Source organism: Pleurodeles waltl, chromosome 7 (assembly GCF_031143425.1).
Source record: "Pleurodeles waltl isolate 20211129_DDA chromosome 7, aPleWal1.hap1.20221129, whole genome shotgun sequence".
NCBI classification, from domain to species: Eukaryota; Metazoa; Chordata; class Amphibia; order Caudata; family Salamandridae; genus Pleurodeles; species Pleurodeles waltl.
The window spans coordinates 868,319,763-868,347,501 of record NC_090446.1 but is presented as its reverse complement, the minus strand read 5'-3'; the positions used below and the strand labels follow the sequence as shown (position 1 = coordinate 868,347,501).

General features: G+C 42.5%; 1 protein-coding gene across 10 annotated transcripts in view; it reads right to left on the bottom strand.

The window, feature by feature from the left end:
• The window catches only part of LOC138245659 (protocadherin alpha-C2-like), a 557,250-nt gene that overhangs the window by 127,183 nt on the left and 402,328 nt on the right, over nucleotides 1-27,739 (bottom strand). For all 10 annotated transcript variants that reach the window (XM_069199413.1, XM_069199407.1, XM_069199416.1 and 7 more), the window contains exon 3: nucleotides 13,883-13,971. In XM_069199413.1, coding sequence (XP_069055514.1) covers nucleotides 13,883-13,971 — 89 coding nt within the window. The remainder of the gene's footprint in view (nucleotides 1-13,882; nucleotides 13,972-27,739) is intronic.

The window sequence follows — 27,739 nt, the reverse complement described above, 5'->3', positions numbered from 1 at the left end:
TGCCTTTCTACCCCATTTGAGGGTCACTACTCACCAGAATCCCAGACTAGACAGCAAGGGGTCACTCCAAGGGTAGGGAAACAGAGAACATTAATATCAAGGAAGATGAAACAAGACAAGATGAAAGTTGGTAAGGCCAATAATCTTTAGTATTTCCTTATCAAACAATCCGAGTTTATGTTCTAGGTTATTAGCCCACACTGCCAGGCTTCTCAAGTGAACGTCCCGACCCAGAATGCACTGCTGCTGATAATCTGTGTCCTCAGGAGCAGCTTCAGAGAAAAAGTGATCTATCTATGTGGAGGGGGATTCACACAAGGATAGCTCCCACTTGATGAGGAGTGTAATGAGTTAAAACAAGAAGAGTTAGGAAAGGGCTATAAAGCAGTGAGCAACATACACCAGTGGAGCTCTTCTTATAGAGAAAGGAAATTAAGGTAGAATCAAGGAAACGTTCTCTAAATATCGAAGCAGTCAAAGCAGGATTCGCGAGCAGGACTCGGCAACAGGACCACACTAGTAGATCGTATCTCTTACTGTGGAAGTTGCTGCAATACTTACTTTTTGTGGCTGTTCATTTTTATTGGCCTTTCTCACATTTCTAATTAGTGTCAGGCCCACTGGCTGGGTATATGGGAAAGAGGAAAGGTCCCACCAGCATGCACTATTTAAGCAGGACTTGTTTGCCAGCGACCTCCAGCTCTCTGCGTGGTGTTGGTGTAGTCAGCAGCATGAGTGTCTGAGGGGGAGAGAACAGGTGGGAGACTTGTCTCCCCCACGGATTTAGGTACAGCCTGGTGTACAGGCTTACAGTTCAGCGAAACACTACGACCCCGTAGTGTTACCCTGCATGCACTAGTATGGCCTCAGCCCCATTAAAAGTATGCCCCCCCTGCCCTGAAAAAATTTCTGTGGACACCCATGGTCAGCAGCCCTTTGCCATGTGCAGTGTCAGCCCCCACAAAGGTCACAGTCTCCTTTGCACTTTTCCCTATTGTTGTCACATCCAAATGGCACCTCTTTTTATGTGAGAATGCTGCAAGAGTGAGTGTGTACATGCAGGCTGTAATCGGGAGGGGGGGGCAGGGGTGATTAAACAAGTGCAACTGCTCAGAGGCCAGGCACGTGACTCAGTCATTTGTTATTGCCCTGGCCCCAGCTAGCACCCATCATGAATGATGGCATTGCTGAGACCTAGGAGCTGGGTCATAGACCTACCGAGCGGCTGGCCGACAAAAGTATGAGTACTGAGGTACCTGAGACTCCCTGTCCGACAGTGTGGTCCTTGCCCCTGCTACATCAGCCTGTAAGTGATGGCAGGCAGCGGTCTGAGATGTATGATCATTCAACAGCTCCTCTCAGACCCGTTTCCACAATGGAAATGATAAGGTATTTACATCACTCAATTACAGGGGTAAGCTTCCTTTTCACAGAGTGGGAACGGGAACTTTACGAATTGTTGTGATTATGCAACAGAAAGAGTTTCTTCCAGTTCAAAAATGTTCTCCCTGTGGCAAAAAAAGGAAAAAATGTACAGCTGCAAAGTGATGCTGCCTTTGTTCACTGCATAATTGTATTGTGTGTAGAATTGTGTCTTGTGGAAATGGTACTGCAGAAACCATCACATGACTGTCTCAGCTGTATGCCTGGAAACTGTCACTAGTGTAGCTTTCCAGATGCACTGTGGGAGAGTTTTTCTGGAGAGTTTTTCTTGTAATTAAAAAAAGATGTAAAAGTAGTTTTAGGGGGACAGTAAATCTCCGAACATACTATTGCAAACATTTGCTTTTGGTGAATCGGGTCAAAAATGTGTAATGTCTTACTCTAGGAAGAAACAGCATAGTACCACAGATGAACCATACTAAAATTAAATGTTACATACTTTAGTGGCTTGGTATCAAATAACTGTTGCTTCTTTAATCTCATTTAGTTATGTAGCAAACGGATCTCAATTATATTCTGAACTTCATCGTGTTTATTAACGTAGACGCGATTATATCTTAATATAAATAACTGCTCAATTAAATCTATTTTTGTTTACTTTACATTATTTAAAGTATTTCTAATTCTGCCTAATAAACCTGAACTAAAAATTTGACTTTTCAGTGTGTTTTCCTGATGGGGAAGAGTTAACTTGCATATTTGTGTGATTGACATTGTGGGTTAGAAAAGCAAGAAGAAATTAATTAGCCATGCAAAAGTCACTTGCAAATCGTGTTTATTATCCCCGTTCCCATGGTAACTACATGGAATCCTGATGCTCGTTCCAAGAATATTGTCTTTGTTATTATTGTACTGATTTCAACCAAACATGATTCACTGTTTAAACGTAGCAAATGCAGTCGGCTTTGCTCGTTGTCTTTCATAGCTCAGCGCTTCGGACTGCAGATGCTGGATTTACCACAATGCCTACCCCATCTTGTCTGTTAGTTCAAACTGACAACCTCCCCAGCAAAAACACATACAAGTGCCACACCTAAGGGGGTAAAATAGGTGAGGATCTTCAGAGTGCACGAGCTCAGTCACCGCATCATATATTGCACATGCAGGAAGTGCCAGTTAATCCATCCATGCAGCACGAACGTGATAGATGCTAATGTTTTTATGACTATGAACCATTGGGAAAGGCTCTGGGTCCATTCAACTCCATCGTTTTAGCTCGGTTGTGTAGAGAGCCACCCGGCCTCTCCTATGATTTGTAACCAGTTCCGCGTGTCCGGACGAAACGCGGAACCGAGATGGTTAAATAAATGAGGGACTGCGCTGACGCAGATTCCCTGCAGACCAGATACCGAGTGCACGCGTATTCTTTAGGTGAAGGGCTGGACGTGGCCTGGTCACCTACCTTACAGGTTGTGCCACTTCAGGAAATGCATAAACAAAACGTCAGTCCAGCCAGAAATACTAGTCAATTCTACCGATGTTTCAGCTTTGTTGAATCTCACTAGTCCATTTCAACTTGGGTTCCATGGCAGAGGACGCTCGGGACTCTTGTTGTAGCATATCCGTGCTAGGTAACACTATGAGGATTTTCTAGAGAGTGATCTAATGATTCCTAAGCTAGCACCTCCAGGGACAAATGAGGGCTAAATCTTTCACGTCCGCGTAAAAGAGGGGAGTTCATTTTTGAAACTGCACTTCTAAGAACATTTCTAAAGTGGAAAATTGTCCCTATAAATGAACAAACTGCTGTTATTATTCTCAACCACTTCAGACTTCATAAACCTTTGAATTCAGATCTTTATGTGGTGCTTACTTCATATTATCTGTTATGTGAAAATTTGCATTGATTAATGGACAACTTTTATTTTTCTCTTTCCCCTATCTGTGGATTGAAGCCGGAACACAATGATAAGCTATAATTCGCCGCCTCTTGTATTTCTCAGTCTTGCCTTACAAGCACACAGGGTTACTTGATAGAGAGAAAAGGGCTTGATGTTGCCTCTATGTGGGTTCAAGATGAGCTAGATGTTTGGAGAGTTTGCTACAATTATTTATACCAAGTAATTCTAAGCCTGCTTAGCTTTAAACACAAACAAAATAATATATGCAATACTTTGCATCTGTTTCAGTGCCATCACCATTTACTTGTTCTTAGGCAGCAAGAAAGCTTAAATTGTAGTAACTTTTTGTCCACAGGCTGATTTTCCAAACATTTACAAATGGGGTTATCTATTATTACTTTATTAATCCGGTGAACGTTCTTGTCTCATTCTGAGGTTTTAGCTGTTGACTTAAAGACTCCTTGTGAGTCAGGCTCCAGGGATAATGTACTAGCTGTATTCTTTTTTCATAATGCCAATTGGACATTTCTGGTGATGAAGAAAGCCATAGTCTGCCTGTGTGCTAGCTAGTCATTATGCTGATCACTGATTCAGTTATTTGAACCTACATGAGAATGGGAAGTAAGAGACCAATCTATGTATGCATGCGCACAGGTTCTATTGACGGTTTGGTACTGGACTAAGTTGTGTAAAAAGATTTGCAAAAGAGGACAAGGAAACTTGGTCACTCAACAACCAGGGATCAGTACTGTATAAGCGGGATCTAATTTATCATAACATGCCATGGAATTACTCTTTTAGCTAAGGAACCTGGATTGTGCTCTTAGGTGACTATAACTCGCGCCCCCACCATGCACAATTATCTGATCAATAATTTTACTGCAGATGTTACAGTGACATTATCAAAGATGTTATCAATAATGTCATGAGTGCTGTAATTTGTGTGGTAATTAGCAGTGCATGGCGAGGGCATGAGTTAGAGTTACCTTAGGGCAGGAGTTAAAGTTATTTGAGATAACTCTAACTATAACTGGTGAATTTCTATGGTTTGGTACATTTAAAATGTGAGCCTAACTATAATGTCCCTGTAACCTCTGGTTTTTAGGTGAATTTCCATTTTTTTTTCTTCTATTTTTGAACTATAACGTCCTTGCAACCATTGTTTTTTTCAGTTAATTTCTATGTTTTTTTTTAACATAAAGTAATTTTCATTATTATATGTTAATCCAACCACTGCTGTGCTCAACCTCAGGCTGTGCGCAGTGGTGCTGGGCTGTGGGGCCTGGCCTGTGGCCACCGCCCCCAACCACCCATACCCACTCTGTGCACAGCCCTTTGCCCATGCGTGGCGGGAGATGGCCGGGGCTTGTCTCTCTGGGTGTGAGAATAGTCTTGAGAGGGTGTCTCTGGGGGTAAGAGTGGCTGTGAGAGTGTCTGGGTGACTGAGAGTGGGTGCATTAGCGTCTTAATGCGTGCTTCAATTTCTGTGTGGGTCTGTGAGTGGGTGTGTGAGGAGTCTGTAAGTGAGTGTGTGAGTGGTTGTGTGAGTGTCTGAGTGGGGCTGTGAATGGGTGCACAAGGGTCTGAGTGAGTGTGTAAGTGGGTGTGTGAGTTTCTCAGTGGGTCTATGAGTGGGTGTGTAAGGGTTTAAGTGGGAGAAGAAGAATGAAAAATAGAAATTGAGAGAGTGAGAAAGAGCGATAGAGAGATTTTTAGGGGTTGGTGAATGATACACTTTGAATGAGATATCTCTGAACACATTGAAAAGAAAATGTATTTGTCTATTAAAAAGAGTGAGATCACCCTTCATTATGAAGCTTACATTTTCAAAGTAGAAAAAAATGAAGGTAGGGAAATCACCACAGACACATCTGGATTATAACCCTCAACTGTGCGCGTTAGGGTCTGTGGCTTTAACCATTATGCCACAGTATAGTGGGATGGAAGAGAGAGGGAGAATAGGGGCAGAGATAATGAACTGCAGGGACAGCCTGAAGGCCCTTGTGGTCCTAGCTGGCTCCCCATGTCCTGCGGAAGCCAGCATTGTTACTAGAAGCAGGGAGCTGTTTCAAATAGAAGATCCCTGCTTCTAGAAGCAATGTTTTCATCTGTCTTCCCTGCACCCATAGCTGCGCTAGATTAGTTTAGTGCCCTTTGGAGGTGGTGGTCCCCGGGGCTGCGAGGGGGGAGGGCCCTGAGGGGGCGGCAGATCCCAGGGGCATCAGTGGCTCCCCATGGGTGTAGGAGGCTGGCCCTGTATGTAGTGTGCAAAGCTAGGCACACTGTGCAGGTAGTCCAGGCAACCACATGTTGGCTTACAGGGGTAAAAACTAGATCACCTAATGCTCTAATTTTTAAGGTAGCTTGGTCGAGCCGTTATGCCAATCTCGGAGAAGTGCAAAGCATTTGTTGTATCCACAGCATCAATCTTGCAACTCACACACTCAAAGGAATACGTCGAGGCCAATTTATAAAAACAGCTCAGATTTGTATATAAATTCTAAGACCAAGATCATCAAAATTGGGTAAGTACTTTTAGAGATACTAATTTTTGAAGTTTAATAAAAATAGTCTTTTTATGAGTAATTACGAACCATAGGAATCAATGGAGGATCACCTTTAAAAATACATATAAAATCGTACAGTTGGTTTACCAAGTTCTTCTTTTGCAGGTTGGTTGATGTTGTGGGTGGGCACACTGTGCTGGAGAAGTTTGGCCGTTCCCCAGTTCCAGCAGGAGCAGCAGAAGATCTCTGGAACTGGTGCAGGGTCACTGCAGGGAACCACTTGGAAAAGTGCTGCCCAGCTAAGTTTAAAGATGGATCTTTGGGGTCCACTTGGAGTGTTGTGGTTGCAAAGGGGGGGAGGACCCTTAGGACACAGCAAGTTCTTTGGTGTAGGGCACAGGGCGGCCGAGTGCAGAGAGAATCTGTGAGCCAGAAGCTGTGCGCAAGGATGCCCTCAGGAAGTTGGTTCCGTGGTCATTCACAGGACAACAGGGGCACCCTGGTGGGAGGGCCAAGATTGCTTCTGGAGTCCCTCGACTGTGGCTTCCTCCTAGTCCTTTTTCAGCCAAGGACAGATTGTCTTTCCTGATGTCCGATGAGGGCTAACCAATACCCAGGTATTGGCACGGTTTGACCTCTGGAGGGCACAATGCCATCAACCTTGACACACTGGTAGGGTTGCATGCATGGTCACTGGGATGCAGTTTGGACCAAGTGTGGGGTCCAGTTCAGGAGTTAGTGGCTGGTCAGTGAAGTGACCATCAATGACTTGATGGTTTCTTGTAGTTTTAGAGTGGTACCTTCACTCTGGAGGGAGTTCTCTGGTGATTGGCCAAGCCTGGCAGTCCTCTGGAGTTTTTGTAGAGTTGTTCAGTTGTACAGCAGCTTCTCAGCAGTGATTGTCGGGTCCTGGGTGCAGCAGTCAGAGTCTGGCACCTTTTCTTTGAAGCAGCAGGTCCACAGTTTTTGTGCTTCGTTCTTCTTTGTGCTGGTCTTCTTTTTGTCCAATGAATCTGATTTCTTGGTCTAGGGATGCCCATTAAATACTGTATTTATTGGGAGTTTTAGGGGGAACCTGGTAGTGACCAATGGGTCATCTACCTTAGTGTGGCTTCACCCACTAAGAGACTACTTGCAGTGGGCAGGGGTCACATCCCTACACCTGATTGACTATTTTCCTTTCATCCAAGATGGAGGAAAATGACCTGGAGTGTCCACCACGCAAGTAACACCTTAGGGGTGCTGCATGCCAGTTGGGGCCACTCCTCCTACCCTTTGCGAATTTTCCCACCATTTCTCCCACCAAAGGTGAGCATTTGCAATGGGGCAGGCCATCTGCTGTTAGCAGTAGGCTTGGGGGTCAGGTTTCAAGGGTGGTAAGCCCTTTGAAGCTCTTAGACAGGGTTATGCACATTCCTGGGGAGGTGGGATAGCACCTCTTCCTAGGTCAGGCTTTCTTCTCTGGCCCCAGAGAGCAATGGCTCTCTCCCTAGGGTTTGATAATCCTGACCGGTGGTAGCAGGTTGGCTAGGGCTGGCCAGCATCCATGCCAGGGTAGTTAGCTTTTGCAGAGGGCACCTCAAATTCGATCCCTTGGTAAAGTTTATAATAAATCAAACACTGGTACCAGTTTGGATTTATCACTCTTGATACCAAACAACCCAGGGTTCAGATTGGCCATCACGTAGCTGTGAAACTTGTACTGGACAGAGTCCAGCACATGCATTTAAAAAGGCTGCCCTGTTCACTCACGATGTCCCAGGTTTGCCAAGTATACAGTTCATACAGCTATGCCCTCACACACAGTATAATGCACCCTGCCTTAGGTCTAAAAGGCCTGACAAAGGGGTGAATTATCTATATTGTATGCAGTGTGTAGTGGATAGGGCACAAAGGCAGTGTGTCATGTTGAGTTTGCATTTTAGGATTCGCCCAGGACACTCAGCCTGCAATGGCAGTGCTAGGTGCATCTGGTTGCGTGGCCCCTAGAGGTTGGCACAATCAGTGTTGCTGGCCTCAGGGGCTTACCCTTAGTGGCTTCTTGGGGGTGGTTACCATAGCCCCGAGGAGGTGGTGCAAAGGGGAGGGCCAGGTGCACCCCCCACATTGATTTGACCAAAGCCCTGGGGAGGTGGCAGTCCCGAGGCAGTGGAGGGGGGAGGGGGGAGCAGGTAGCCCCGCGCATATATAAATGAATGCCCCTGGGACCTGGCCTACCAAGGGGCGCTATTGAAAATAAGCACGATAGCATCTATATATATATATATGTATTTTATTTTTTTACACCATTCCCGGATCTACCGCGAATTGCTGTTAAAATTTCGAAAAAATGCTTTTTAGCTCGGGGGAGGGGGTAACACCAGAGCAAGGGGTCAGGGTGACTCTACCCTGGCCCCCCCTTTTTTTTTTTAACCAAACCCAAAATGGCTCTCAACACTTCGTTGTTGAAGTGTTGACAGCCAATCAGATCTCAACACGAGATCAGGAGGATTTGTGAAGCCTTTGCATCGCTATATATACACACACATTTCTCTAAAACTGCTGAACAGATTTACACCAAATAACAAAAAGGCCTCTTTCTTGACCAAGAGCTACCCTTCTGCCAAATTTGGTGTTATTCTGTCCAGTGGTTTTGGCGCTATCACTGATCAAAATCCCTATGTAAAAATAAATGGGGAAAACATATTTTAGTACCCCTCCTTTTTCTCGGCCCCTGCTTTGTGGATCCCCCCGAAATTTTCCAGACAGCAGCTGAAGTGAGCATAGAATGTTTCTGGGAAAATCTTGTGAAGATTTATCAAACGGCGCCAAAGTTAAAGTTATTACCAAAACAAAAAACACTTTTTCAATAGAAAGTAGGTCCTAACTATAACTACCTAGTGGTGACCAATATATGTGTGTGTATATATATATATATATATATATATATATATATATATATATATATATATATATAAAAAAAAATCCTACTGGCATTTGCCAATAGGTAGTTATAGTTAGGACCATGTTTCCATTGGAGAGCATTTTTGCCTATATATTTGGCATCGTTTGACGAACCTTCACAGATTTTCCCCCCAAAAAGTGTGCTGTGGATTCTTGTTGCGCATGGAAAGTTCTGGGGTGATCTGTCAAGCAAGGGCCGAAAAGAAGGGGTAGGGAGAGATTAAAAGATGTGCATTTCTCATGGAAACCCCCATAGGAGTTTTGAAAATGACTACAGCCCAAATCTCTGGACGGAATTACAGCAAATTTGGCAGGAAGCTAGATTTTGTTCCACAGATTGTGGGTTTGTTATTTGGGGTAAATTAGTTCAGTAGTTTTTGAGATATTGAAGAGGAATGTAATTTGTATATCTGGGTGAAGCACAAGTCTCATGGTGGATCTGGTTCGCTGTCAGCACTTCAACCAGAAGGTGATGGCAGCCATCGTGGACCAATATACATTATAGCACCCCACTGAAATGAACTATGGTGAATGGCATGTTTGGAGGGTCACAAGAAGGAGAACGTATAAAGGCTGATAACAAACTTTAGTTACAATATAAATCATTTGTTGATGGTACCATGCTAATTTTAGGAATTATGTTGTGTTCTAAGGTGATCTTACCCTTCTGTGATTTCATGAATCACGTTTGAGAGAAAACTGTTTTCTCATGATTTTCCCATAGAGGTTATGGATGGTGCTCCATAAGCAAAAATGACAGCATTTATTCTGTAAATTTGCACTATCTTCCTCAGCCGTATGAGAATGAAGTCTGACATTCTCAGTAAAACGTCTGCTTCCAACAAGAGCAGCATGTCAGTTGATTCTCCTGAGTTCTACTGCAGCCTCCCAGAGTGTTCTAAAGATCAACTAGAGAGCTAACAGTCTTAATTATGACAAAAGTGTGGCACACCTGAAGCCATCTTGATTGAATCAAAATACTAAAACTTAAAACCATTAGACCAAAATGTAAGAAAAATGGCACTGCATTATATGCAGCACCACTTTTCTTCAGCCCCTTAGCACCCCCCTCATGCCACCATGTGTGCGCCGTATTAAACATAAGACACACAATGGTGCAAGTTAGGGACAATAGCATCAAACTTTTTGACGCTTTTGTTGTACTTAAGGAAATTAGGGAGCCAGGCCCTCCGTCCAACCCCTCTACTGTGCATTGTGATGGTCATCTTACTTAACGTTAAAAAAAAAAAATAGAAATTCACTGAAAAAAATAAAAGTTCAGGGACGTTATAGTTAGGAAATAGAATTTTTTTTAAACTTAGAAATTCACTAAAAACACAAAGGTTACAGGCATGTTATAGTTAGGTTCAGATTGGGCATATTTAGATCATACATCCCTTAAGATTCACTGTAAGAACTTGTTGCTTGTTTCATGCTTGGAACCTTAGCTGTATGGTTTACATAACGTGTTATGATTATAACTTCTACTAGGTGTTGTTTAACAGATGATTGGCAGCACTGGTATATCACTGAACTTTTAAATATGGAAAAGTGTTCTGATCCTACTTACCCAAGAAATCGTTCATTAAAGAACATAAGTCTTGCTTAATTCTGATTAAACCCTCTTAGTGTTGCCTTCTAACTGTCAGCGCTGTCCTTGTTATCCATGTTGCTCTATCAACTGTAACCAAGATGAGACCTCACCCAGTTCCCTGTTTGGTGTCTTTCACCCTTAAAACTAAGGCGGTCATTCTGACCGCGGCGGACGGCGGTAGCCGCCCACCATGCGGTCACCGCCATTTGGCCGCTCCGCGTTCAAAAGACCGCGGAGGCCATCCTGGCTTTCCCGCTGGGCCGGCGGGCGCCCGCCAAAGCGGGAAAGGCCCTGCAACACAGAGGCCGGCTCCGAATGGAGCCGGCGGTGTTGCAGGGGTGCGACGGGTGCAGTTGCACCCGTCGCGATTTTCACTGTCTGCTATGCAGACAGTGAAAATCATGCTGGGGCCCTGTTAGGGGGCCCTTGCACTGCCCATGCCAGTTGCATGGGCAGTGCAGGGGCCCCATGACACCCGTTCCCGCCATCCTGTTCCTGGCGGTAAAAACCACCAGAAACAGGATGGCGGGAAGGGGGTCGGAATCTCCATGGCGGCGCTGCAAGCAGCGCCGCCATGGAGATTCAGCCCAGCCAGGGGTAATACGGCGGGAAACCGCCGGATCCCCTTTTCTGACTGCGGCTTTACCGCCGCGGTCAGAATGGGCACTGAAGCACCGCCAGCCTGTTGGCGGTGCTTCCGTGTCCATCCACCCTGGCGGTCCATGACCGCCAGGGTTGGAATGAGGGCCTAAGTGTCTATTTTGGTTGCCTACACTGCATACATGTTGTAGGCAACCACATTAGACAATAAGGTTTACTTGTGAAATGCAGTGAGTCGACCTGATGGAGACCAATGACTTCTAAAAAGTACAAAAGCAGATAAAGGAGAAAAAGCATTAGAAACTAGGGGAAAATGGAGAGACCGTGTAAAGAGAAGCAGGGACTGGTGGATTGGGAGTGCCTGGCATCAAAGACTGGCATCAAATTCTACTTGATGGTATTTCTAGTCCACTGTGATCGATAAACATTCCCTGCCCTAGTACACGCTGCATCTAAAATTCACGTTTAATAAAAGTGAGCATTAGCAAAAGGTCTCTTACAATAACCCATCCGTTACTTAGCTAGAACCAAAGGGTGCTGTTTACAGCAATGCAGCAAATTTGTTGCCACTTCATCATTTTGTAGCTCTTCGTTGTCATAGAATGTTCAACTCTTTAGATTCAAAAGTGGGAGCTGTGCTGGTCTATGACATGTGATTGTGTACCTATATCACAGAAATATAACAAAAGAGGACAGGGTTCAGTTTTAATAAACTAATGGACTGAAGACCAACAACTCGTACAATACACAAGCCTTTCACAGCTGCACTTCCACAAATGCATTTGATCTGGAATATACTAATATCTACAAATATAGTGGATGATTCAAACAGGAAATTTGCAAAAGGGGATAATCATTTTAATATGATCCTCTTAGAGATGTTCGGAGATTATTCTTAATACCGCACTGCTTGACATCAGATTCTGTATTTGCTGTCTAGGGCGATCAGCTCTTTCTCTAATAACAGTATTCTGTTTGCGAGTGTGCAAAAATGCAAAACCTAAACCATTTCTGCCTCCCCACTGTACATGAAAGTGTGACATTGAACATTTCAGTAAATCACTCAGATGAATCCAATTACTCCGAGGCATACCATCTGCCGTTCAGATGGAGGGAGGAAGAAGGAGGCAGTGAATGTTTTATTGCCATTTTCACACCATGCATATTCAGGGACATCTTGTGCATTAAGACCAGCCTTAAAAAACAAGGATGGTGGAGGGCTATTGTATTCATTGTAGCTGCAATCGATGTGATTCACAAATAGAATGGAGTCATGTAAACCTGGAATCCATGCAACCGAGTTGAGTGTAGCAATAAAATACATCAAGTTGGTTGCCCTTTTTTGGTTGCTCCTTTTTGACAAAGTGTTGCAATGGTCCTGATCGATAAAATACACTTGGCAGCACTAGTGCCAATCTAATATAAATGCGCGGGCTGACTTTTTATTGATCCTGAAAATACTTGCATTCCTGTAAGACCTGCTTTCATCTCATCTCACAGGAAGGGTTGGTGGTTAAACTGTGGTTAGTTTAAATGTCAACAATGCAACTTTTGCAAGACTTATCGAAATGTCAAAGTTTCACCATTGTTGTTGAAATTCGTACACCAAAAATATACTGCAAAAAAATGTTTTATATCTGCTATAAAATTCTAATATTAAAAGTTAATTTTGGTCTTTTCCCTTCTTTTTAGGACATTCATCTCACAATTTTCTTTTAAAAACGCAATTCATTTTAATGAAGCTACACAGATTTTAACAAACCTTTATACAGTGAGCACAGGAAACCGTTTTCAATCTGTACATGTGTTTAGAGGAAGGATATGGGAACATGCAACTGCACTATTGTTTTCCACAGTACAGGCTGAAAAAACGATACATAGATATTTGGAAACATACACAGTACAATTCAGCATATCATGGACTCTAAAATGGAATTTATATATTAAAACATGGGAAAAAACATACCCTCACTTTATAAGAGGAGTTTTCCACCACCACCATAGTGTTTGCAGTGATTATTCCGGTTACATGCTGGGGCACCAAGAGTGCATGCAAACAACATTAAAATCCATGATCTGCTGAATTTTACTTTGTCTATCTCCATATATGTTTATGTGTAAATGTGTTATAGTTTTTGCCTCAACAGGTCTGAGAGGGTATAAAACGACCCTATTGTGAGCAATATCTCTTTTCAAAGATTCCTGTATACTCCTTTATACAGTTAAGGGCATTTAAAAAAAATGTTTAATACACTTTAACCCTGTGTAGATTGGGGGAAAACATTTTGGTCCTGAAGAATTGCTGCTGACCCTCCGAGGGCACACCAGGCAAGAAACGTGTTGACCTTCACTTGAACCTAGTGTTCATTGCCGTCCCTATTGGTTCACATTATTTTATAACCTTAATGAGGGCAGTTTCTGGGAATAAAATAGACAATGAATTGCCCATAGCCAATTTTAACACACCACCCAATCTACCACTTCCCCCATACCTCAAAAAAGGGCACTGTCCCTCTGTTTGGCAAAAGCCAGACACTGAGATTAGAAGATTTCTGCTAAAAAGAGCCCCCTCGAGAGGCCCACTGAGTATTGCAAGAGAGAAGCTTAGCCCAATAATGACGCATGCCACTCCGGTGGGTGAGGGCCAGTGCATCCTATAAAGGATGCCCTTTATAGCCAGTTTAAGCTCATTTACCTCAGTGCAGAGCTGATGAAGCACCAGAATATCACACTACTGTATTAATAATTGTTTTTGTTTGGGGAGGACGTCAGCTGGACTGTACAGTTCTTCTCTATCCCCTCTTATTATTATAGACAATGTGGTAAATGCTCTTAATCTCTGAAAGAGCCACCACTCCTCAGAAGATGACAATATAGAAGCTTAGGAATTGGAATGAAATGTCCTAAAACTTTTCACCAGTCCATTACCAATCCAGGCTATTGTCTTTACTCACCAGTTGTAGCACTAGACACTGTTGGCCACTGTTGCTCAAGTCCTGCTGGAACTCCACGCAAAACTGCAGACTCTTCCATGTGCACAGAGCTGTGAAAGAGATTATGTGTACAGGATGGGAATGTGTACATTAGAATTAATCAAGTGATTTATCATTTGGACAATATTTAATAATTTTATGTGCATGCTGAGAAGAAAAAAAAACATATCTCTAAAATATACATTTTGAAAATAAATACACCAATTCGATCTATTTAAAAAAATAAAAATAACACTTGATCAAATAAAGAATAGAATTGCACATGTATCACAATAACGAAGAGCTGAAATATAGCAACAATTTCCTCTGATGCATCTAAAACATAAGGACCTCATTTTGGGAAGGACAGAAGCTTCACTAATTAAGGCAAATGTCAAATATCACCAACAGTATCATAACTTATATTCTAGAAATTAAAAAAACACTTGCTCCTTAACTCTGTGCCTTGTTGCCAATAGATTCGACCGATGGCAAAATGAGCTTCTTTCGTAAGTAATTCATCACAGCCTTGCTCACCTTTAGAGAAAGTATGACATTGGTAAGATTCATCATCAAAAATAAGGTCATGTCTAGATTGGTCTTACGTTATACCCAATGCATAACCCTCATACAGACTAGGTATGACCTTTCCACTCACAACTGCAGTTGCAACAGGACAGTTTTTAACATTGGTTTTACGTCTCTGCCATGCCAATTCACACTATTTGCTGGAAAGTGCTGTTCATTCGTGGAGGGTAAATATTAAATGCCAGTGGGTAAAAAATACCGCTATTTTCAATGGTGGTCAGAAAGTAAATTGTGTTTTGCAGGTTGTACTTTACTTTTTCTAATGGTTGTAATGACGATGATGCTAACGTGAAATGCAAGTACCACTTACAATGCCACCTTGGCTGTGGTAATTTAAAATAGTGGGTATTTCTTCCGATCCCAGTAAGCCAGTAAGGATTATTCATAATTAATTAAAAGGCATGTGAAATACACTTTTCACTGCCCCCTTAGCCCTACAATTCTCTATTACCATACCATAAGATTGCATAGCATAGCAACCATGACAGAGGGCTATTAAATCAAGTTACAGACAGATGCTCGGTTATGTAGTGGCATATCCCGATCTTTTATCTGCACCTTCATTCTAAAATGGAGTTCTTCAATTACTGCAGGGGCGTGTCTGTGGTTTGTACATTTTCATGGCAAAGGGATCTTTGTATGGCAAAGTACTGGGTTTTTAAACTACTATTGTTTGCTCATTAGGGTGATTGGTGTAAAGCCAAAGAGGCCCATACTCAGAAATGCTGCTGCCTCTCATGGGGCCTTATCATAGCCCTGCATGGAGCAAAGCATTGCAGACTGGAGTCCGCAAATACTCTTGGATGATCTACGGGGGTAATCGATCCTACACTAAAGTATTTTATGTCTGCTGAAGGGGCAGCGGCTTACTCAAATCATGTCACACGCACTGCGGTTACGCTACTGGGTCGTTGTGTGGCCAGTGTCACAGAAAACGTTGTTAGATGGAAGAGACATCCCGCATTATATAGATGTTTTGTCCTAAAGTTAGCAGGCAATAGATTATATGCTTGGTAGAAAATACATGGGTGATCTGTACACTTAGCTCAGAGGTTTTGTTTGTTGTGCATGGAAGCCCAATGTATACTCTGGTCGTTTTTCAGCAAACCTGGTGCACCAACTATGAAAGTCATGGATAACAAAATATGTTTTATCATGATCAGACATCATGCATTTTGTACATCCAGTGGCATGGCACAAAAGTTCACAGTAACCTCTAAATACTGATGTGAAGGCCGTTTTGTGCCAAAGCTTTTTTGTTGATATTTCATTAATCTTACATTTGTTTGAAGGGTTCCTTTAGTGCATTCTTGCTGTTTTATATCCTGGGAGCAGAGCCCTAAACTGACTTGTTAAACCGAGGAATTACAAACCTGTCAGGGACGCCTAAAGCCTATCTAACGTTAGATGGCCTAGCATCCATGAGATGAATTCAGATTAGACATCAAATGATGGCACCAGTTGGATGTGGATGACGAGTATCCTACATTAACTCTGTTTAAAAAGTGAGCACAGGTAGTGGTCTCTAAATTTCATTTCTTTAATTTGATTTTGAATGTTTCGTCTCTGCTAATTTAGGAGCCAGTTTGGCAAAATCAAAGAAAAAAAAGTACATAAAGGAATTAATACATTTTAAAGGAAAATCTCGCTGAACAATGGAATATACAACAGCTTTTATAAAAACAAAGTTTGAGCTAGTAAAATGCCCAGAAATATTGTCAAAAACCTTAGACCCAATTAAAGAAAACACCCTGTTCAATTATGAATGTATGGCTCGATTCTCAACTCAAAGTAAAAAATAATTAGACATCTAGGACAAAAAATGATAGCCCTGTGAGTTTCGAAGCGATTGTTCAAGCTTTGCCATTGAGCCTCTCTAGGTCGAGTGAGTATTTCTAGACACAGCACTGTGCCATTATAAAAGGGTTACCATTTACTAGTGATGCACAGAGAAGCAGAAATGTGTCCGGGGCTCCCCTGGAATCTGAAGAAAGGACATGGCATGGTAGTTTACACAGAGTTCTCCTTATGGACACGATAGGGTGATTGCACACAATGTCTTCCCTTTCCTTGTGGAATGCTGCTCCGGCAGCAATGAAGTTAGGCACACGTTCATAACTATGTTCAAGCAATCTACATACTTCTGTTATACTTTATGGACTATATGACAGGTAAGGTAGATCTGCAATCCCTCCACTGGCTTGCAGTCCATTAGTACATGGTATTTATGACTATGTGGGATGTGACACAGCAATACGAGGTAGCTCTTAGTAAACCTAGTAGCTACTTGATGGTACCTACCAACAAGTTAGACAATCCCAGAAATTACTTGTCAGATGGTTTTACTCAATTTGTCTTGAGGTCCAGCCAAGCAGGACAGGCTTCCTTTTCATCAGGTCGTGCCTTGTGTACATGAGGTGCATCCCATTTTACCACCAAATAGTGGTTGATCTGAGTTGTTACTGAGGATGGAGGGTGCACACCACGCAAACACCTGCATATTTTCTCGCCTGCTGTTTCCCACTTACATGGGTTCATCAGGAGAGAAAGCACTGCAGCTAAAAATAGCAAACAGTCTTCTCTCAGGGAGGTGCAATAAGATTTCTGTATGGTTGGTAAATATTGACTGCTTTAAAAATGCAAAGCTAGGGTGAAAAATCCCTAGTTTCCGTACCAACCCATCATGCACGAACAAGAACTGTCCGACTTTCATTTTTGTTGAGGTTTTGATTGGAGTTGGTGCAGCTTCCAACACTCAAAGTCTGTCTAAGGTTCTGTCCTTCAGACTCTGCCTCTCCATCACCAAACTCTGGGGTGGCATAACCACTCAACTCTGGGGTGGCATAACCACTCAAATAAGTTTATTCAATGCCTGATCTGTAGCTCTGCATAATATCTTATGTATTAATCTCTTGTAACGTAATGCTCTGAACTACTGCTAAATCTCTCAGCAAGAGTGAGCATTTCTTCCTTTTGATGCAGGTTAACACTACATCGCGTCCGGAGGTATGTCCCTACTGAAAACAACGTGGGCAGATGTGGTCAGATCAGTGAACTCTAGCCTTGGGCTTAGTCAAGAGAAGAATTATAACAAAGGATCTATGAACCCCAACAAGGACGTCATGTGCAGGTAGCACCAAGAAATGTAATAGCCTACTTCTAGAGACTAGAATGAACTTGTTAAAAAGCATAAAATAAGCATTTTTGCTTTTTCATTATTTGGGTTGATCACTCAGTGTTGAAAATGGAAGAAATTAGTTATACACATTCTGATACCATACTGTACCATACCATACCATATCTGCCCCAACCATACCATACCATGACATTAGCTTAGCACTTGACATAATAAACACAATATCTAATTAAAGGTTAATAGGTACATCTGCCAGCCTGTGTGTAAGGCAGTTTAAAAATGTTGTTTGAAAGAGCTCAACAACTGTTGTTACACCCTGTAGGAGAGAGAATTATATGGTCATTCAGATTCTGATGGGTGACCTACCACCCTCCAGATGTCCGTGCACTCTATTAAGATTGGCACCACTTGCAATGGAGCAGATTACTTTGAATTGTGTCTTTCATGTTGCTGTGACCTCACATTATAAAGTGTTTTGTTTTTCTAAAGCAAATTCCCAAAGTGCATGGTTGTTTTCTCCATGGCCCCCAAGGCCTCCATTTGATGTCCAAGCTCCGGACTGCTGTGAATAACAAGCAGGAAAATCTAGGGATGGTCAACCACCTTAACACCTGGCGGCCCAGTGGTGGATGGCGTATCAGATCAAGGGTTTGAACTGGCGGAGGAAACCCAGCAGTTCCTCACCTCAGAGTCCCTCCTTAGGAATGATCAAACAATTTTTGATGTGTGTGGTAAGTCCTGTTACTACACATATCAGGATTATGACTTTTGTTACGTTTTGGCATGCCAACCTGACAGATTTTAAAGGGAAAAAGGCCTGAAAAATACTGGTACATGTGGATTTTGGTGTAGTAAGAGCCACAATATGCATATTAAACCCTACTTTAGGGGAAAACTTCTATAATGTACTATTTATCACCTCCGATAAGTATCTTACCCCTCGGTATCCTTATTCTTTAAAGGCTATTAGGATATTGGCATGTTGAGTGCTCCATTGCAGACAATGGAGTAGCTACGGGCTTCCAACGGCTGGTAGAAGCCCGGAACTCCAACATTCCAATGTTTTCCTTTCACAGCAGTTGCTGTGAACAAAGGCCTCACAGAGCCTGAGGGGATTTTACCCCCTCAGGCTCCTAGGGGTCTCTGTTTTACTAATTAGAACATTCTGTCCTCTAGGGGCGGGATTTCTAATAGCCTTATAACCCTCCTTAGCTGGGCTATACCGGCCATTAAAGGCCCGCTCCCTTGTCACAGGACTTTAACGCTGGAACGGGCCTTTAATGGCGGGCTACAGGGCTTTATAAATTATCAGCTAACACCAAGCCACTCCTAATATAATGGCTTTATGGGATGGAGAAATAGTGATTTTGCGGGGGCGGAAGACCTGCTAAACTATAGCAGTACACGTGCTACATCAAACTCTAAACAATCTCCTAGGTGCTTATGATTATTAATGTTGCTGAACCACAGAGTTCCTAGCTTTGACTGGGGAACAGCTATCAAATTTGTCTTATGTTCAATCCCACTGACTGTGTGACAAACTCAATCCATATTTTGTTGGTACAGTCTTCTTAACTGGAAGCCTATTTCAGTCTATGTCAATGTATCACTTTCAAACATCCTTAAATATTGTCCTGATGTTGATGATTTACGATTTTTAAACTTTATATCCATATCGTTGGAAGGCACTTTCCCACTTATGAAAACAAAGTGGGGCAGAAGCTCTACCCTGCATGTACTGAATACTAAATCCCTAAAGATAATGTCGAAAAATGCTGTCCCATTGCTCATATCTTTTTATTTGCTCGGTGAAGTCTTGTGACACACACTCAGATAATATATGTGTACTATTTATTCCTTTTCAAAAGCCTCCTCAAAGGACCTGAGCAAATTCCATCCTCTCTCTAAATTAAAATCCAACAAAACCGCTGAATGTCACTAACGGCTTAATAGAGGAACTCAATTTGTTAAGATTATTTCAAGTTGGATTTATACCTGGGGAGGTAGTAGATACAGACAGTTCTGTGCCTACTGATGACTCAGGTCAGGTGGCAGATATCAACAGTGTATGGATTTATTGGAAGCTTTTCTTTTATGCTATCTTACCATCCTGAATCAGCATCCGATTGTGGTTGAGGAGAAAGGACAAACTTTTATTTGGGTAGCATATCTCCTTCCTGGAACCTTATTCGCGAGGTCAGCTTTCTCCATTCACCTACATGCCACCAGGGATGGTGGCTTTGCCCAGCTCTCTTTAATGTCTACATAACACAACAACATAACATACACTACTTAATGTGCATTGATGCCACCAACAGTCTCCAAGGATCAACCCAATTAAGCCCTCTGCGCTCCCTGTATTGAAAAACTGACTTCTAGAAATACAGATGTCAAGGAGCTTTCATTTTTCTGTTACCTTGGTAGCTCACAACTAACTCTGTTCTAAAATGGTTGTCACAATTTCTCCTCGAGTGCAGTGCCAGATATGCTAATGTCAGGCAGATTGTTATGGACTCTTTATGGACCTACCACTGGCCGAGCTGGGCGCAAATACTGCAAACATCAGCCACTATGGTAGCCACCAATGCTCTCAGACTGCAGTAGATCTCCAGCTCCTGCTCTTTCCAGCAGAGAATACAATTTAAGTCTCATGGTGTTGTAAACCCATATACACTACGCACGGAGCCTGCTTTCCTGTATTATCTGATTCTGCCGTACTTTCCTTGCCATGGACTGTGCTTTTCCCAAGCACTCAATAAGACACGAATAGGTGGAAAAATATCTAGTGGTCAGGCCTCTCAACTTTGGTACTTTTTTCCCTCTAATAAAAGCAAACAAAACAACCGGCCTACATTTTGTTGCGGGTTTCCTCGGAATAATGCATCACCATCATTGTCAACATTATCTCTTCTATCTGTCCTTCAGCACTACACTGCTTTACAAAATAAATAAATATCAATGAAACCTTGAGTTTAATCTTTGTATCCTCAATTTATCAAAGTGGTGATCCTCTGCAGATCACTTTATCTTCCTGCGCCTCGTGCCCTACGCTCCGACATGAAGAGGGTACAAAACAAACTAAATATTAGTCTACTTGTACAATACATTATAAAAATACATTTTACATTAGCTATTTCACAGTGTTAGCAGATTGCATGTAAAATGCAATCAGTGGGCTAAAGGCTGGTTTGATAGCTGCTTCTGTTGATAAAGAGGAAAGCAACAAAAAACACTAAACAGCACATTTGTAACTCTTACTGTTTAGCTATAAATCCATGACTGTTCCAGAATTTAACCAGTCATGCTACTTCCATCGGACTATACAACTGAGATAAACCTAGTACAAGTATGCACCGCTACCATGAACCTCAGGGATCAAGCCCAATTATGTTATCATTAATGGAACTGTGACGCTCCTGGGCGGTGCTAGATTTACAACACTGGAAGATATGTCCTTCATGTGTCTACAGGACAGGAGGAATGTAAAGAGCGGCAGAGTAATCGCCCTAAACGCTCCCAGTGCTATCCAACACTTCCCTGTGCACCATCGCTGGTACCATGGAGAATGAGGAGCCATGCCTCTATCCATTTCGTTTGATTCAGACACCTTAAGTTGTCTGACAATCAAATTTCGATGGGACTGTGAATTATGGACACCAAAAATACTCTCTATGCATTATTTATCAATGGAAAAACAATTCTAATTGTTCTGCTAGTGTTTAGGCATAATAGTATATGTGTGAATGCAAACAAGACAGAACCGTAAAGACTGAACTTACTTAATTACCAACAAACTGAAAGTACTGTGCTGAAGTCATGGACTCACAGATGGGGTGTGGACGGTGATACACATTCTGCACCTCTAATGGTTGTATTTGCAACCTTTGATGACGTGTAGCGTGGTGACCCCACAAGCTGTTCACAGGTCGGTGCAACAAATGAAAAGATAAAACCAATTCATTTTCACGGCAACCACATTTATATCTGACTGTCTCTACCCCCAATCCGACCACGACACGCTCTGGATGAGATCTCGAGCCGCACATACATACTGCAGTTCCAAAATAAAACAGTCCATCTCACCGCACTGAAACTGTCGCCTGTAACGTTGAAGGTATTACTCTCTGAGTGACGGGGGTGGTCTAGGACATATGGGCGCACTATGGTATGCCCTCAGTTACCCACCAGCCGTGTGTCATGTTGTCATTGCTGTATACCTCCCCAAAAATGCCTGGACTGTTAAAACTGATTTCAAGTGCTTAGAATCAGCGTTTTTGTGGCTTTCGGCCCATGAAACCAACGTTGGGCATATGAAGCGCGGGGAACCTCCCCATTCCAGTCTTATGTGAGAATTTAACGGCTGACCTTGTGGTAAATTGTAAAATCTATTTCATTCATACTGGTAGGCACCTGCGCCCGTAAACCTGATCAGATTTCACAGATGTTCAACGAACTTGACCTCCATTATTTCGTGTTCATGTTTTCTGCAGCGCCGCTCCCTTGCCTGTCAGAGCGGCGTTTGGTAGCGGAATATGCTACGTATTTAACAGGCGTGTTAAGGGTGTGTTTCTATGGCAATCTCTGGGTGATGTGTGAAATGGGAAAAAAATGGTGTTTCGTTCTATCGTCATTATAATTTATCGCAGACGCCGATAACAGCTTCACTGCAAGCGTAAAATGTGTAATCAGAGCTTAATACGCATTCAGCTATGCGGCAATTAACCAGTCAACTGGGAAGCAACATTATTCATGCATATTAAGGGCACCAGCGCCATAAATGTGTTTACAATGTAATTACAACTGAGAATCTTTACAATAGTAATCTCATGATATGTGATGAGAAGCAAGACATTGGGTAACAGAAGGGCCTGTTGTGAACAGCGCTCAGAAATGTCAAAAACCGTGACATAAGGCGCTATATACAAACAATAAATTACCACTAAACCTACAACAAAAAGAGAATGCATATTACTAATATACTGTGCATTTACTTCTAACCTTGGGTTTAGGAGTACCGTGCTAATCGCCAAATACACCTTCATTGCCTCGCCAGGGGTAGTAATAACTATATAAATACAATTTACAATTAAAATGTAATTATTGTTATTTGACACGTGGTTCCAATTCCATGCACAATCGCCACAAAAGGAAGCATAGTTAGCAAATGGTCACCAGCTTCAAAGAAGAGAGTAAGTTTACAGAATGGGAAAGTTGGGTCATATGGCTGTATACAAATCGCTCTGATGCCAAATGGTTTCCAGATGCTCAAAGCAAAATACGCTGCACCAGCAGCACACACAGAGAGGTGTCCTGGAGCCTAAGGGAAGGAATAAGCCAAGAATTTAAGAAATTCAAGAAATTGAGGTAGTCCAAGATGAAGGCCTCCAGGTGTTGGGGTTAGAGCCGGCTACTAAAATCAGCCCTTTAGGGGCTCTGATTCCATCCAGTGTGGCCTGCTGAGTGATTTAGCCCAAAGAATAGCTGGTAGAAGTCACAAATGTCAAGATTATAGATGAACAATGGTGGAGTCAGATCACAGGACATGTGGGTTCTGTTTTTGATCAAGGATCGCACATTTAGAATAAATTAAATTAGAGTGCAGAAAATATGCTTCAGGGAGTAAGCCACTGTTTGTGCATTATCTGGTGAACTGGGTGGTGTCTGGGAATACTCGGGTCTGTAGGCTGCTGGAGTCTGGGTGAGCACATTGCAGTCGTTTTCCAGACTGAAGAGTCGCATGTTTGAGTTCATCTGATAACGTCTCTGGCTGGATATCTCTCTGAGTGATAGTGTAGGATTACTGTACTTGATGGTTCTGGGGACTACAATGCATGTTCAGGCCCGTTGGTGTGGGGTCAGGCTGAGAGATAGGGATGGTTGTTCACACCAGCATTTAGACTGGCAAATACTCTGGTCAGTAAGGTCCTAGAGTATGTGTGATTAGGGACATCTCTTGCTAGGCAGCCTGGGCCTGGAAGGCTGGTTTAAATGAGCCTCAGGCGTTGCTACAATAATTGGTAGCTACATGATCACTTATCAGATGATCATTCTTGTTCCAGTGATTTTTCAGGCTGAGTGGTAAGACAGCCCATGTGAACCGTGCACTGGCTTCTTTGGGTTGGTTAAGGCGGTTTAGACTTGACAAGGTTGGGATGCGTAGTAGATGGCTGAGAAGACACAAGGCAAAGTGAAGAGGTATGTAGAATGAGGACAGGTAAGGAGCCACTTTAGGTCATAAAGTCTTTCATGATGATCACTAATTTTGCGAAGGTGGCAGGTGGAAAAGAGATAAGGTGGAGTTGTGGCCCCAGGTCAGAGGTTTGTCCTAAATGAATTGTGCATAGGCAAGAAAATAGTTTTAGTTGTGATACTCTCTCTAGGTGCCCCCAGAGTTCCAGGGGGTCAAATGTCTAACCCCTTGCATTCATGAGTTAATTAATGTGTCAACCAGAATGGAAATTCAGTTGGACTGCAACATATATGCAACCCACTGAGCAATACTGCATAGGCAGGAATGATCAGTCCCATGAGTTCAGTGACACAGTGGAATTCTAAACCCTCTTCCGTTTATGAAAAGGCATATTCATATAACACTAAGAAAAAGGATCTTTAGTTTAAAGTGCACATTTTAAAATCCCGTTGTAGTGCATAAAACATGAATGGTATCCACACAGAATGTGAACAGCATTGCAATGACGCATGTTATGGAAAATGAAAACAAGAAAAATGCTAGCACTGTTTTAAATTCTCCAGTTCTAACACCCTCACTCTTCTACTTCTAGTTACTAAGCTAGTTTTCAACCTCCTAGGTATAAAATGAGGTTGTATTCAAATATTGCGCACAGCATATTTTATTTTCTGGCCAAAACTAACTGTTGTATCATTCTGGGATAGGACCGTGGCTATCTCAGATCTTGCTTTTGCAGAGCTGGAACATCAAGAGTGACAGGGAAAGGTCACTCTTCTCACTGCCACCTTCAGCTAATGCTGGTGCTGCCATCTTGTGTGTTCTGGTCGGTGATACCCTCATCTGTGCCAAGCTCCTCTCTCACGACGAGGCTCCATAGGACCGAGTTAGAGATCTTGGTTGAAAGACTTTAATTCAAACAATAAAAACAAAGTGGTCTCGTTGGAAAGTCTTTAGATCAAACAATAATTGCTATGAGGCATAGTTCTTATGTCGCTTTTCATAACAGAAAACGATGAAAATCGTAGACGTGAAAGGTGGAATCAAGATCTTAGAATAAACTCGACATGTGGGATAAATAATGCGTGTGAATGTGTCAGCTTGATTATCATGTTTGTTTGATACATTTATCATGATAAACATTCCTGAAAAACTAATTCACTCGATGCATGCCTTTCTAAAAATGTCCTAATTATGTATTTATACGCATATCAAACAAGAATTAGAGGCAACTGAAAGGGAAAAGCGCAGTGTTTACGACAGATGGTGGACGTGGAAGATATGGAGGTGGGCGCTCAGGGGATAGTGGAAAGGGAATGGGTGATAAAGTGGAGGGAAACAGCAAAGGGTGATATAAAAGAATGAGTTGCACTGTGAGAGAGTCGGTGTTTTGATTGATGGAGTAAAGAAAGGGAAAGGGAGGTGGAATGGGGTAAGGACTATGGTGTAACAGAAGGTGTGTAAAGGTGGATGGAAGGGGAGTGTGTAAAGCAGGTGTAGGCTTAGGCATGCAGCTAGGGAAGGATGGTCCACAGGGAAGGATAGGTAGGCAAAAAAGAAGTAGTTCCTGTTCTGGAATATTATGGGTTTAGTGTGGATAGGTCTGGAAAAGCCAAGGTTCAGCTGGCAGAACTACTTAGGCATTCCCTGACAAGAAGTCCAAAGGAGGCTTAAGCATTTGAGCTTAAAAATGGTGCAGGGTCCGGAGGAGCAGCAGCTAGATTACTACTTAGTAAGGCAATGGTTTGGACTCGCAGAGTAAGAGGTAGGATACCCAAAGCAATTGCACTACTTCCTGAATTAGATGGATGCAGTAGAATCTGGAGCAGTGGAAGATAGGCTATTGGGGACATTTGAATACCTTTTGATTCAAAGTCAGAAGGATATTACCAGGTTTTGCGGGCGTAGTGGTGTAAAGTCTGGTGCAGCAAAAACAGTCATTCATAAGCCATAAGGATATTTATTGATTTAGGCAGTAGTGTGTCAGCTGATCGGTGACTTGAACTACTTGAATACTTCTTGTTAGGAAGATTGAGTAGGATTTGGGGGTGCAAAGGAAAGCTCACCAGGACTACCTGGTTATTCTTTGATAATACAACACTGTATAATACCAAGCTGTGCACTTTGATGCACTGGTTTCACGCCACAGTCATGTGATAGAACTGTGAAGTGGGTGATACCACAAGGTCCTTGTAAGATGACCTGAGGTCCCTCACACATTAAAGGTTGGTCTTCAACACAAACAGACCTTCATGCACCCATAACCCAGCAAGCGTCTGGAAAATTAGTATTTTAACAGAAACTATGCATGTGTCAATAGGCACGTCTAGGCTCTGCTTCTAGGCTGTCTGCAGCAAACGGGCAGAAGACACTTGAGGGTTTCAGCATCTGAAATGGATCTCTTGTGGTATGCCTAAAGGTATGTGTGGGTCCTGGTTAATGTGTATCTCTGGCTCCATTTGCAGTGTAAACCACTCTTGGTGTTGTCTCTTAAGTGAACTCCACACGAGAGGAGTATGGTTGCTGAATTATTGACTATCACTGGAAATGCATGCAGTAAAAGGGGTTAAACAGTTACTACAAGTTATTTAACAATTACGTACACATAAAACACAATCCAGCACAATCCAGGGATAATGCAGCCCAATGATTTTATTATTGAAACTAAGAATTACTCCAGATTTATCATGCTCCTCTAAATGAGCATTGTGTGATAGGCTTGCACCCGCTTGTATAATGGCAGACAAGGAATAAGTACCCCAACAGTAAGTTTTTTTATTGTTTGAATTTTTTTTAGAACAATGCAGCTAAAATAGCCTTCACTTTTACTTTGGACACAACCTCAGGATCAGTACATACCTGATGCAGACAAGTGGAAGGGTACAGGCATGGTGTGCTGCACCCTCCACACAAGAAGAGACAAAGCAAAACCAGGAGAGTCAAAAAATCTTAAATTAACCCAGCTGGATTCCTAGATTCAACCTCAGAATAAGCATACGCTTTGACCTTTTGTTTGCTACACAAATCACCAGGGTAGTTTCCAAGGGCTTGGTGATGCTCTGGTCTATTTCTAAAATCTTCTGTTATTTGCCCGCTTCTGCATCTAAAATTACAATTAAGGTCCTTATTTCTTCTCCCCTAGACCATGCTAATGCTCTTTACCTAGGCTTACCATTGTACCTCAATCGTAGGCTCCAAACTGTATAGAATGAGACGATTCATGTCATTGTGATTCTCTCTCACAGGGCCTCAGTTAAATGTCTTATTCCTAAATTTCACTGGCTACCTATCCAACAGAGGTGCACTTGAAAGTCTTTCTGTCTGGCCTTTAAAGCCATAACAGGCATTGTCCCTACTTATCTGTCCAGAAGGACCTGTTTGTATTTGTCGGTGTGCACAATTCGGTTGGCAGGAGCCAGCCTTCTGCAGGCCCCCAAATTCAGACGCTGCCGCAAGGAAGGGTGTTCTTAATTCCACCTCATTGCTAAGATGTGGAATTTCTTGCCTGACTCTTTGAGGCTGCCTCTGATCATCCCTCTTTCAGAAAGTCTTTGCAAATGTTTAAACAGCCAGGTTTTTAATGTGTCTCCTTGACATGTTTAGGTTTAGCACCAGGACACCCCTTTTTTTGTTTTAACAGCATGCTTTATAAATGTAATTCATTCATTCATGTAACTTTTTTTTAAGGCAAAGCTGGCCTCAGGATATATGTGATCTCCGATAAAAGAACTTCCTTCTTGGCAACAGTGGGACATTCCATGTATGGGTGGGTACCTGATGATCCAACGAGGAGACCCACTGCATACAATGACGTTGATTGAGATTCAAGGTATTACTTCTTGGTTTGCAACTGCTGCGCCAAGTACATTTGCCAACACCATCATGAGTAGATAAAATTCAAAGTGGATTCATACCCACCTTAAAGACC